A 14,022-nucleotide genomic window follows, 5' to 3' on the forward strand; every position below is an offset into this window, starting at 1 on the left:
TAACATCTTTAAAAAAGAAGCACTTTTTCTTCCCGGAGGCATACTCCAAATATTGTACGCAGCGCAACAGTTACAACACTACGTTCTATTATTCAGTAATAAATGGCCCGTACTAACAAAACAACAAAATAGGAGCTTTCCACCCCTCTTTCTCCTTATGGAAGGCTGTCATCGGCTGGCACCCCAGCGACGAGCGGTCGCTGATGGAGCGGGTGCGCCAGATCGCATCAGCCATCGATGTCCTGGGCTGAGGGCTTAGTCCATTATAGAGTACTATAACTGGACCCAAAGAATTATTTAGTCACCACGGCTGCTATTGCCACTGCCACCATTGTGGTCATTGGCCACTTTCAGAAGATTTCGAGCTTGCTCTTCCTTTCCAGTTCAGCTTTTCGCTTGCGCTCGTCCCGTTGTTCTCGAATTCGCCTCCTTTACATGCATCACTTCCAGACCACGATTTCTCATCATGAGCTCGCAAATGCTCTCAGAATTATAATTCTGGTATGTCACTAGCTCCTGCTGTTCACCTCTCACTATGCACTAATGCTACCGGCGTACGCGCCTCTGTAGCAAACGCAAGCGCTTCTTGAGATTGTTCCAAAGGAGATGTCGGCCAGGTACGCGACAGAATGGTCGTTTCTTTTTTCTGATAGCATAGTCTCTGAGCAACAGGAATGTTATTGTACGTTTAAGAAATAGTTGCAGCTGTGCAACAAAAATATCACTACTGTGAATAACATAGGAAGAAGCAACTGGAACGCAATATTTTCAAGAAAGGTGCATAATTCCCAGAAAAATGTGGTTCTCTATATGAAGGAAAATTTTCCTTGTGACACACGAGTACTAGAAAACAACCGGTTCGGCGGTGTGTACTTATTCTGAAGCTCATATAGAAAAAGCCCGAAACGGCACAACATGAAACGACGCTAATAAAGTAAAGATAACCGCATACTATAAAGTGGAACGGTATTTAGTTTTTGCCGTTTCTAGCGCATTCAGAAGTGTTTTTTTTTTTTTTTTCGTTTTCAGGCATTCAAACTTGGCATTCCCTGCCATAAATGGGATGCCATCAGACACGACTGGCCTCCAGGTTCTTCCGGTGTTAAAACATTGTGGGAATGGTGCTTGGTAGACATGGTAAGGGAGTTAATGAAAACCTATTCTTGTGATCGCACTTGGGGAAACAAAATCTCCACAGTTTCTACTTTTGGATGTAGAGTTATACTGCACTCAGTAATAGCTGCTACGAGAAGTGTGCCGTGCTGTTCATTAATCCACAAACGTTGACGTCACTAAGTTTTCAATGGTTTCATGTTTCATGCTATGCAAGACCAAGTACTCAAATCAAGATAGAACGCTGACGCCTGTTGCCCTTGAAATTCATGTACTTGAAGCCCAAGACGTGAGTACAGCTCTGAGCTTTTTCTCCTTTCTCTAAACTCTGAATAGCCCCACCGCGGTGGTGTAGCGGTTAGGGCGATAGGGCGATCGATTGTTGTGGGATTGTTGTGGTCAAGGATGCGGGATCGAATCCCGGCCTCGGCGGCCGCTTTTCGATGAAGGCGAAAAGCAAGGCTCTCGTGTGTTGTGCCATGTCAATGGACTTTAAATAACCCAAGGTGGTCGAAATTTCCGGAGCCCTCCATTGCGGCGTCTCTCATAGCTTAAGTCGTTTCCGGCACACACACACACACACACACACACACACACACACACACACACACACACACACACACACACACACACACACACACACACACACACACACACACACACACACACACACACACACACACACACACACACACACACACACACACACACACACACACACACACACACACACACACACACACACACACACACACACACACACACACACACACACACACACACACACACACACACACACACACACACACACACACACACACACACACACACACACACACACACACACACACACACACACACACACACACACACACACACACACACACACACACACACACACACACACACACACACACACACACACACACACACACACACACACACACACACACACACACACACACACACACACACACACACACACACACACACACACACACACACACACACACACACACACACACACACACACACACACACACACACACACACACGCACGCACGCACGCACACGCACGCACACACACACACACACACACAAACACACACACACACACACACACACACACACACACACACACACACACACACACACACACACACACACACACACACACACACACACACACACACACACACACACACACACACACACACACACACACACACACACACACACACACACACACGCGCACGCACGCACGCACGGAGGCGAGTGCGTCATGATTGATGGGAGGGCTTGGCTATACTCTATTTATTGTATTCCCTATATTTCTAGCCAGTGTTTTAGATACCAAACGCTCGTTGCGTCTCGAGTGGTTATTTTATGTATGCTTCTTTATTACTAAAGTCAATGACAGTTATTTGTTTTTATTTCTCTATCGCTTTTTTTCGTGATGTGCTCTACAATTCTCTTACCGTGTATACAAGACATGCTATTAATTGATTTCTTGCTGTCCGTGACTCATTTCGTCTCAGTTTAATTTTGTGTGATATTTGTTACTTCTCTCGTGTTCTATCTGTGTGTGTAAAACTTCTGTGTGCATTTTTGTGTGTGCTGCAGCACGAAGTTCACATCTTACTTCTTGTTGTCTTATTTCATCCCTGTCGTTTTTTGAGCCCAAGCTTCTGTTTTAATGTTTTAAAGTTCACATGGTTGTTCCTGCGCACATTAAACAAAGATTGATTGATTGATTATTATCTAATTATTGAAAGTCTCTAAAAGTAATTCTGGATTTCGTGTTGTTTAGGTTTCGACACCTGGAATTGAACATTTGGCTGCCGGAGATACGTATTTTTACCAGTTCTTTAACTTCAATCAAACATCACCAGATGTTGTGCAAATCAATGGATTTTTTATGGAACGCTGCTTCCAGAAGAGCAACTGGACAACAGTTCGTTTTACTTTGAATGGTAAACATCACTATATCAAAGCTTCTTTTTTAATTACATATAATAAACCTGTGTTCATTTCATGTTTTAGTCTGGTTTCGGGGGCTGAGAAGATTCATAAGTGCAGTGTTTTGCAATATATAGGCTTAAGTCTGCGGTCCAGCTCTCCTTGTATTTGAAATTTGTTTAGTTGTCATTATAGTTCTCTTAATGTAAGATTGAGTTCTAGAAGGGTTCATAAGATTGCAGAGAAATTTATAATTAACACTTTGTTAGTTTTTTGTGGAATGAATATTATCGACGCCTACACTTGAAGACATCCACAAGAACGCGATTCTTCGATTACTGTAGTATTTGTGTACTTGAAAACGTTGACAAAATTCAATCACAAAGACCTCTTAATGCGAACACTCAGCAAATGTACGTCAACTTGGAAACAATTCTGTGTAAGAATGCATGAACTCTATAATAGATATACGTGAGGCCTTCAGCAATCTTGGATGCCTGACAGCCGGATCATTTAACTCTCGTTACGAAATGCACCACGAGAATAACAAAGATAGAATGTGAAGCAGAGGTAAGTTTATGTCAAACAGCGCCATGTGTAGTGCATTGTCCATAGCGCCTTTTGGCGTGCGCAAGAAAGCTAAGTGCAAAAAATGGCGTAAAGAAAAATTTGAAGTCTACATGGAGATAAAAAGGCGGCAACATTATTACAAATTTGAGCGCAACAGTTCAGTAGACGATTAATTCCTCGAAGATATAGACAGTGATGTATATATTCAGAACGCTAATAGTGGATATAGTACTTCAGAGAAATTCGGACAACCGCGGATACCGAAAAAAGAATACACCATAACCGTAATTGATGAGAGAAGTATTATACCCCCTCCCTGCCTGGAGGGATGCAATCAGTCATTTTACCGTAATGGCGCACGGCGAACCCTACTGGTCTTTCCCGATTAAGTCCAGCACTCACAGTGCTACGGGCATTGCCGCCTTCCACTTGGCCGCATGCACCAACCATTGTATCACAGCGTACTAACATTTTTCGCTTGTTACTTTATTTTTCTTGCACTCTGAAAGGAGATAATTGTTCTTTCTTCAATTTATCAATTGCGATCTGAGGATTCAGACGGATGGACGGGCGCCTAGATTCTCAAGTGTTATGATTGCAATGTGAAAGAAATAAAAGAAAATGAAGAAAGCTTGAATTGTAATTCTGATGGGGAAGTGGTTGCTTTAGGTAGGGTAACTACACAAATTGTGTTTAGACGATTATGCTGAATTATCTGGCTGCCTTGCATATGCGATGCTGTATAATTTCTAGCGTACAGGATTAATTGAATAACGCTAATGTTACCTGAATTCAAAAGAAAAAGTACAGGACTGGCTTCAAAGGGTTCTAGCCGATCGCCTGACAGTCTATTGCATAAACATAAATGGTACGTACAACGTAGGGGTTGAAACCTTGCATTTCCAGAACAAAACATTCCAGTCGGGTTTCGTACAAGCTATTGAGCAACAGACGAAATTTTATTATCAAACAGTGGAGAAATGAATGAGATCAATATAAACAACTCCCTTATATAGCATTCATGAATTACGAGAAAGCATCTCACTAAATCGAGACGTCAGCTATTATGAAGAATTGCAAAACCACGGTGTCGTAGAGGAAGCTGCAAATGTATATCGAAAATGTCTACAGCAGGTGCATAACCACATCAGCCTTCCTTAAGGAAAATCATAAAATATTTTTAATAAACGCCGAAAGGCAGGCAGGTAAGATCACTACAAAGTTAATCACTGTGTTCTCAGAGGAGCGATTCGCAAAGTTCTATTTGGAAAGGTTGAACACCAAAATAATGAAATGCACTTCAGTAATTTCTCATTTGCTGTAAATTATGTCTTGTTAATGGCATGTTCCAATTGGAGATTTTTAGCTGTTATCAGAAATGGTACAGGAGCAAGGTATCTAGGTAGTTTAGGGGCACGTCGTCGCAGTTCACGCTCAGGATCTAAATCGAAATCACTCATTGAAACAATATTTGATTTCACAGATGAACAGAATTTGCTCTGAGTCGTCGACTGGCGAACGCAAAATGCAGCTGTATGCGACTGTATGCATGGTCGGTAAACTAGAGGTAGAAAGTAGTACAGCCGATCTCAAATGTAGTGCCAAGAAATATACCTAATGTAGGTTTCAAAGTCTACGAGGGGTACAAGAGCTGTCGGTAGGAAGGACAGCATTGGAAGTAGCTAGGAGATTGTTACCAAGGGTAGTTATTGAAGCTTCCCATCACCGAAGTGAAAATAAGTAGACAATAAATTTGGGTTATGGTGTACTTGGAAGACTCTGCGAGACCCCGAATATCAGCATAGCAGCGTTTCTGAAGAGGATGGAGTGCCTAACTGCTGTATTTTGCCAGTACACTACGATGGGACAGAAACTTCGTCTACGGAAAACACTTGAATTCAAGAGGGAAAATTAAATTATGTATGCCACGTGAGGACACTTGAAAAGAATAGACTGTGTCAGAGTGCAAAATCGAGTGGGTAAAATCCTAGTCGAAAGCACGAAGAACAAAGGAACGTGAGCATGTCATGAGAATGCTAATAAAATGGTCCTTAATGACAGTGTAGGTGATTGAAGTCTAAGAGAAGAGTAGCAGGTAGAGAAGGCTTCCTGGATGAGATTATGAAGCTGGTATGGATAAGATGAGGAAGCGGATATTTTAAATCATTTTTTGAGAGTGTAGATTGCTTCGCAGTTGTGGCGAGCAGTGTTGAATGAACCTTGTTTTATTCCTGGTTTGAGGCAGTCCTTTGTAGATGTTTCTCTATGTTAGATGGGGATTTACCCTTGCATAATAACAACCCGCAATTATTATGCGGTAGCCCCACAGTTATATAACGATAAAATTGAAAATATATGAGGCCACTTGTGTTTTGTTTGCTTAACATTTCTTAGCTTATGTTCAGTATACAGAATAAAGCTTCAAAAATTATTGGGACACTTGCTGAATACGGCTAGTGCCAAGACGACATTAAGTGTTGTTCTTCTTACTGTGCATCGGTCACCTGCAGTTAGTATTTATCTTTTACTTCCACAGAAACCATAGATGATGAAGTCTTGAAACAGCCGGCGTTTCTTGCCATGGCACAAAAAAGGGTAGCGATGTACGCTCGCATACAAGTCGCTTCATTGCGTATTGGTCACATAAAAGCGGTAAGTAAACTCAAGAATGCGTTAGAAATTAAAATATTTTTTGAATACTTTTTTTTTCTAATTTTCAATGACACTGTTGGCAGCGACCTACTCAGATGCTATTATAGTAGATCATTCTCTATCATAAGGTTGCTCATTTCGAAGATTAGCACGCGCTCATATCAACGAACCTTTACGTCTTGTGGAAATGAGTTTTTCAATATATGGTCTTCAGGCATTGTGTAACATAACGATAACAATATTTATATTAGAAAATCTACCCTTCAATTGATTCGATTTAATAATTTCTAGAAACACGACTCATTGCTTTTTAATAAAACTGACTTATTTGCATCAACTCAGAGCAAACCCCCCGTAGAAAAGTTTTGCTGCGCACCAGAAGGTTAGATTATTTGTGTTCTTACGTGTATAAAAAGTACCTTATAATATTCTACAGTTGCCTAACAATCATATCTAATTTTGTTTTAAAATAACGTCCCCGCCGCGGTGCTGCAGTGGTTACGGCGCTTAACTACTGTGTCCGAGAATGCGGGATCGAGTCCCGGCCGCGCGGCCTCACGGCCGCTTTTCGATGGAGGCGATAAGTAAGGCGCCGGTGTGCTGTGCAATGTCAGTGCACGTTAAAGAATCCCAGGTGGTAGAAATTTCCGGCGCCATCCTCTACGTCGTCTCTCATAGCCTGAGTTGCTTTGAGAGGTTAATCACTACACATCAACCTATTTTTCAATAACGTACGTCATTGGTTTTCTACGGCAGCTTTAACTATTCGCTGTGAGCGCAGAAAAAATCGTTGAAAGATAATTTGCTATGAGATTAAAGCTTTACACCACTCTCATTTACATGTCCTTAATACTGAATTTATAATATTTCCTAAATAAAACAAAAATACTGCGACAACTCTGAATAACTACTTCTGCTCCATTTTCACAAGTGATAATGGAAAACTGCCCAAAATAAACACCAGCGCAGGTGTGAAGATGGAACCAATAGTTATAACAGAAACAGGAGTAATAAACATTGTGCTAATGTTAGATACTTTCTAGGGCAAGATAACATCCCTAACATATTTCTGCATCGATATGCCGAGTGGGCGCGGCTAAATTCCTAGTACTAGTCTATAACAAATCTTATCCACTTGCACCCTTTTCGTGCAATAAAAATCAGCAAAAATAAGTCAAGTACACAGATCGGGAAATAAATCTGATCCCTCCAACTTCAGACCAATATCATTAACCAGGGTAGTATGCACGTTGCTTGAGAATATTAGTTTAAAACACATAAATGCGTTCCTAGAAGTAAATTCGTAACATGGCGAATGAGGACGACGATGGTTGCTCCTGGAGGGTTCAAGGTCATATGTTCGGAGCCCTATGACCTTGAGGTCTGTCATAGGACAAGCACAGCTTACGCGCTAAAGTGTAGTTTCCGACTGGCCATCCAATGTATTCTTATCAGGCAATATCCCTCCATGAATTTAGCGTACCAGTGCTGTCACTGTACGGTTTGTTTTGAGAAACATGCGTCATCCAATTTGTTGTCATTATTAAGCAACCCGCCCTTCGAGTGATATAAGCAATTTTATTTTTCTAATTATAAAGCCACAGCGTAAGACAAGCTGTAGTCAAAGATTTAGGTATAAAGTTAAATATGTGGCGTTCTGTACGTGCACTTAAAGGAGTCATATATGCTAGGTATTTAAATATATGTTTTTTTTTTTTAGTTTGACAGACAGTTCTCGACCTTATTTTCCTAGTTCCGAATTTTAGCGCCCCGGACATATTCCTTATTTAGAAATAAGTGGCTGAAGTTGACACCGCGAAGCTCCTCCCACTGACAGCGATCGTCGTGTTAAAATGCTTGGTGATGTCACAGAGCGACACGGCTACCGCATTGCCTGCTGCTGTGCCGGCACCGATAAGCTGCCGATAGGTTGTACTGCATTCGCACTTGCTAAAAGACCGGCATGACCCCCAATAAGTCTAATCAGCACGTTTCTGAGAACAGAACACAGACTGTAGTGAAGCGCGGTTTAGGTCTTGCCTAGGCATGGTCCGATGGCAGCACTGCCCCAACCGCCATAAACACTGCCGCGCCGGCCGTGCCTTCCACGCAGACCGTCCGCACCAGCGATACGACGAATCCTTTGCGTCATTGTCGGAAAAGCGTGCTAAAAGTAGTTTTTCTCGTAATATTGGGCCCTCAAAAAATCAATTTCAGAAATTAATGCTATTTGTGAAATGCCGGCACATACAGTGACAGCTTTTGCTCAGAGCCTGTGCGGTGCCCTTGTTCTTGTATACGCTGGCTCCGCCGCTAAGGTGTCGCGAAAATAATCATTTCCTTTACTACTAAACAGCGGGGTTCAGAGTAGAGAAGTTTTATGACCGAGTGGCCCGTTCACTAAAACGTCTTGCTGATCTATTACAAACTGCCTTGCACTATGGCTTCAATGCAAAGTAATTGAGGCATACCGACGATTAGGAAGAAGCAGACAGCCAGAACACCGTCGTCCTTTGCACTCGCGGGCAGAGCCGTTGCTGTAAGCTTGCGGCATCGGGTGCTGTAAGCCTAATGAGCTTATTGTCGTCTTTCATGATGCGGCTAGGACCAGATTTGGGCCAGAGAACGAGCAGGGTAAACGATGCGGGATGGCCCGGGTATTGGGCATGCCTCGATGTAATCCACCGCGCCCTTTACACTATACGCTGCAGCTCTGTGGGCCGGTATTCGAAGATTGTACAAAGGCGCCGTCGTATACGCCACTACATACATTGCGCATTGTGTGTGTCGCTTTTGAGACGTGTTTCAGAGTACAATGTGAACGCTGTTTGAGCAGGCCAGCTCGAGCACCTTTCGTGCTCTGTCGCTGACGTTCACCTGAATACCGCCCACAGATGCCGCTATAGCCTAGGTTAAAAGCGCTAACAGAGATCGACGAAAAGCTCAGTTTGAGGTAACCTCGGTAAACGGCATGACTGCTGTTTGACCGGCATTACCGCGAATTTGCGTAACCGCGGTTGACGCTGCTCGTGCACAGAACATGCAGGAAACGACGCGGCGCCAGCCTAATTGTCACCGACTGTGCCGGCTGCCAGATCACCAAGCTGTTGACGGAGAAACGAAAATACTGGTTAAAAAAATATCTACAACTCCGATGGAGCTGTAACTTTGAGGTTTAGTGGCTTGGCACATCGGGAATAAGATGCAATGAACAGTCTATAGTCCAAAATTGGTCTCATGACCCCTTTAAAACTATGAAAAAGTGTTTGCTCCAGGCCTTCATCCATATGAAGTTGCAAAGCCTCAACGCTTGTGCTACGAAGTCGTGTAGACCGTAACTACCGACAAACTCGAGGTCGATCAGATGCGTGATACACTAAATACTGATCGTGCTTTCTTTCGCGTTTATAGGTAATACGTAAGCTTTTGCATATTAATGTTGCTGAAACTGCATGTTTTTGTTTTTGAAATAACGGACAGGAATATGAATACATTAGTGAAATTATAGCAAATGCATTTTTATTACTCCTCCATGTTCTTTTTTTTCCTAGTATACTTCTGGAGAAAAAGCGTATGTTCAAGTCGTTCTCCTGGACCGCTTCCCGAATACTACGTCGACTTCACCCTCTGTCACTACCTATGAGTCTATCGAAAAGTTGCAGTACAACATCAAGATCCAAAAAATGATATTCGTTTTCAACGGAGTGAGTTTCGGCATTTTTTACATCCTCTTCAGCCTCTTATTCTCTCGAATAATAACGTTTATTTAAATAATGTAATAAAAACTTCCGTTGTAGAGCATAAGAAGCGCACTGAGTTTCAGATGATAGCACGCTAAGCCGCTCGAGCAACAAATAAATGGAAAGGTTGCTTCAGTCTAATGGAAGAGTCGTGTCAGTTGCCTACATTGAATATGCACATATACTTTTATTTTATACTAACAGATATTTGGGTAGGAAATATTTCACAAATAGGAGAGAGTACGTGAAAAGTTTCCTCTTATTTGGCAAAACAAGCCACAAAAAGAGAGATGATCTTTCAGGCAGCTTCTTTCAAAAGTTGCATCTGGCTGTCTTAGAGAGTGGATCAAAATCCGATGTCCACGCATAATTATCTATCGCTTTCAATACGCCGTGTCCACCAGTGATAGCAGTTACAATAAAATTAGATCCAACTCATGCCCCTATTAATTGCGGAAGGAAATAAGATTTCAGTACGTTAAGGCTTCACGGTTCGTAGATCGAGTAGAGCGTGCGGTTGAGAAGATAAAAATGATGGGCGCTGCGATGACCTAGTTTGAGTTCATAAACTGTTTAGTGCGTTAGGACCTTCGCACATCCGCCTGCAGACCAGCGCCAAGAGTTGTTGCTGATCAAGAAGGACACAAAAGAGCGGCTACAAAGCTACTTATATGCGTTGGGTTGAATGGGGTGATTGGATTGGTTTCGGAGGGACTAACGTTTGAAAGCAATTACCTCAGGCTATAAGAAACTGTGTTGAACGACTCCGGATAGTTCGAAAGGCAGACACATTGCACAGTACATTGGCGGCCCGGTTTCGGCCTCCATGAATTTCAGCCGCCGCTACCACATTCGCGACAGCGCCCTTACGAGCAGAAGTCGCGTGCCCTAGCCCGTGAGCCACCGCGGCCGAACGAAGGGGGTAATTGAAGACGCGTAGATGAAAGCTACAGCATGGGACACAACAAAAGCGGTGCGCTGAACATAGGCACGTTTTGCCGAGCTTTTACCTAAGCGTCTGGCCTAAACCGTTTTTTTTTTTTGTACACGCTTTTAAATGAGAAATCGTTTCTTGTCTCACGAGAGGCGCCACCAGAGTGTGAGGGCAGAGCCTGCAATGTCGTCAGGGCGTGTCCGCACGAACAAATGTTTGAAAATACAATGGTGTCCATTAGAGGAATCGTACCGCACGATCTTTCTGTGCGCCAGTCGAGCACCCTAACCACTACCCTACGTCGACTTCCAGAGAACGTGTCCATAATTGTCCATGCCTATATCATTAGGGTGCTGATGAATATTGTTGAAAATAAACGAATAAGCATTTAAAAAGAGTACAGAGTAAATATAAGTAAGGAAATTAAAATAAATGAGTTTAAAACAGAAAAATAAAAGCATTGATTGAAAAAATAAAAATATTGACTCGTAAGTGCTCTTGCATTACAGCACGTAGGCAGGTTATGTGTATCCTTGGATAGCTTAGCACGTAAAAGCGGGATCGTGTTGGATATGTCTTGTGAAACGGACACCTAGATAACTAAACGCATTTAGGCACACAGAGTACTGACCATAATTAGTATAGGCGTATAGTAAAGCGTTAGTTCAACGCAGGCTTTAGTTGGAATGTTTATATATGTGATGCTAAGAAGGGTCAGGAAACATGAGTTTGTGTGTTTACTCAGTTAATATAGCGGGCTACTTACCACATGGGAGAAAAACGTGAAAAACTTGTCGCGCAGAGAGGCACGCGAGAAATGCAATATATAAAAATAAAACTGTTAGACTTGTGTACCAGCAGATTGTGATTTAATTGAGGGACTTTGTTTTACCGCTATTTGTTGGGATAGTACGGACGCAGTCTGCTCATGTATCTTAAATATTAAAAAAAAAAAAGCGCTCCCCTGTCACTTGTAAGGCCTAATATACAATAAATAAGACATAAAAATAAAGCTTAAATTCCTTGGTTGGAGAGTCCTAGTTTCCCAATATGCACTGAAAATTGTTTCCTTTAAATTTCAGTAATCTGAAGTCTTCTTTGCATTATGAAGAGCATCCCGCTGAACTTTTTCTCTTAATGACTGTTTGTACGCAAAAAAAACAAGCAAAAAACAAAAACAAAAACACTTCAAGGAAACATGCTAAAGCGTGGGATTGAAACTAATAGGAATATGAAAAAAGCCGCCCATCTACGCTTCTGTGATCTGCTTTTAATGCCAGATGGTTACGCTGTTAATCAACATGTCTTATATTTCAAGTGTTCAAGAAGGACTACATGAGTGATAATGATGCGGACTTACTTCACGCACGCGTTATTGTGTAGTCCATGTATAACGTGTTTTTGTGATTATGTTATTGGTGTAGAAGGTTTTAAAAAACGGCTACGTGTTTCTGACTAGAAGTTGAAGCAGTATATATTACACTAGACGTAGAAAATTTGTATTTATTTTAATGATCGCCACGAACCAGAACGGTATAAGAAAGGAACAAAATGGATGCCCGTCTAACAACTGCACTAGTAAAAAGCAGTCGTGTGGGAATAAAGCCACTCCTTGTACTTCTCAAGAGTGGTTTAATATCAGACTTAAAGAGCCGGTTGCTTTGATGCTCTCAATTGTGCAGCGGTTCCTAATATCTTTTCCATTTTAAGGAAGAGTATATTTTTGTTAGCGAGTGCATGCAGCGAAGAGCGCTGATGCAGTAATACCCGGTGTAAGCAGATTGAAATACAAACGCTGGAAGTTTCGCACTGTAAGCGACAGTGAATGGGAGTACATTTTATTTCAATACCAATGGTACTGAAACAGAAACCGATCGAAAAGGACATCTTTGTGCTTTGAGGAACGACAAACTTTTTTTTTGAAAGGCCCGAATGGCATCAACTCATATGGGCAATGATGCTTCAGTGCACTCAATTTCGTACCATCGCACTTTTTCTGTTCTCTTACTTGCTGGCTCGGAGTCATTACATCTTCTTTAGTTTTGACTAGTTGTTTTGACAAACTGTGCAGCGTTTTCAAAAAGACTGATGGTAACTAAAATTCGGACTGACATCTCTGCAACTGCCCATCTAACCAAAATATCCTCGATATCAATAACACTGCGCATGCTTTGCGGACAGAGTTTTGAGATATCTTTAGAACAATCGGGAGTCATCGCAATTTTATCTCCTTTCTATTTCAGAAATTCTATCTGGTTACTGAAATGTGCAAGCTCCACTAATCTACAGTTGTGAAAGCCAAACCCGTAGTGAATTGGATAACGTGGCACTATAGAAACAGTACGCATGTTGTCAGCGTGAATTTGGAATAAAGAGAAAACAGCAAAAAAAGAAAACAAAAAGTGACAGAAGTGTTATATACAGTTTTTGTTACTATGATGGCTACAACAAACGGTTACCTTGCGACAGCTGTTTAAGCGATGGAATAATTCGTAACATAGGACGTTTCTTAGAAAATTAAGCTCGAATGAATATTCATGGCTATCGCATTTATTAAACGAAAATGAATGACGTAAGCATCAATTTTTCAAGTACAATCTTGCACATTGTACAAGTCACTGTACTGTATGGGCTGTTCATGAGGTTAATCTATATAGCAGAAGGGAATTTAAAAAGGTTTCACTGTAACGACATTTTTTTTTTAGTTTATAGACATGAAATTATGTCCCGTTAACGCACGTAGACACGAGAAACTGGTTTTTGCTTTGACGTTGGCAGCTATGTTTTGAATTCCCTATCGGTCACGTTTTATATCATATAATATTCGAAACATTGCCGTTATCCTCCGGTAATTGAGTGAGCATTTGGGATTGCTTCACTCGCACATTTATAATCTAATATCTCAGATTTAATGCATTAGAGAGTCTTTGTTTTGTGTGAAAAACGTGAACTATCAGATCCAAAACAAAAACAAGGATTGTTATGTGTCGACGAACGGTGAATGGCGTGTAGAGAGTATTTGTAATTTAATGGATATATACGCTTCGATATGAA

The 14,022-nt window shown here is 41.7% G+C and overlaps 1 protein-coding gene across 2 annotated transcripts in view; it reads left to right on the forward strand.

Annotated features, from left to right (window-relative positions):
• LOC146197030 (uncharacterized) overlaps window positions 1–13,385 on the forward strand; it is a 47,513-nt gene extending 34,128 nt beyond the window's left edge. For both annotated transcript variants that reach the window (XM_084598736.1, XM_084598737.1), the window contains exons 10-15: window positions 1,030–1,137; window positions 1,331–1,402; window positions 2,924–3,086; window positions 6,179–6,294; window positions 9,846–9,998; window positions 13,212–13,385. In XM_084598736.1, coding sequence (XP_084454862.1) covers window positions 1,030–1,137; window positions 1,331–1,402; window positions 2,924–3,086; window positions 6,179–6,294; window positions 9,846–9,998; window positions 13,212–13,250 — 651 coding nt within the window. In that variant the 3' untranslated portion in view covers window positions 13,251–13,385. The remainder of the gene's footprint in view (window positions 1–1,029; window positions 1,138–1,330; window positions 1,403–2,923; window positions 3,087–6,178; window positions 6,295–9,845; window positions 9,999–13,211) is intronic.
• The last annotated feature ends 637 nt before the right edge of the window (window positions 13,386–14,022 follow it).

The sequence above is a fragment of the Amblyomma maculatum genome, chromosome 3 (assembly GCF_055883805.1).
Source record: "Amblyomma maculatum isolate TAMU_Amacu chromosome 3, ASM5588380v1, whole genome shotgun sequence".
NCBI classification, from domain to species: Eukaryota; Metazoa; Arthropoda; class Arachnida; order Ixodida; family Ixodidae; genus Amblyomma; species Amblyomma maculatum.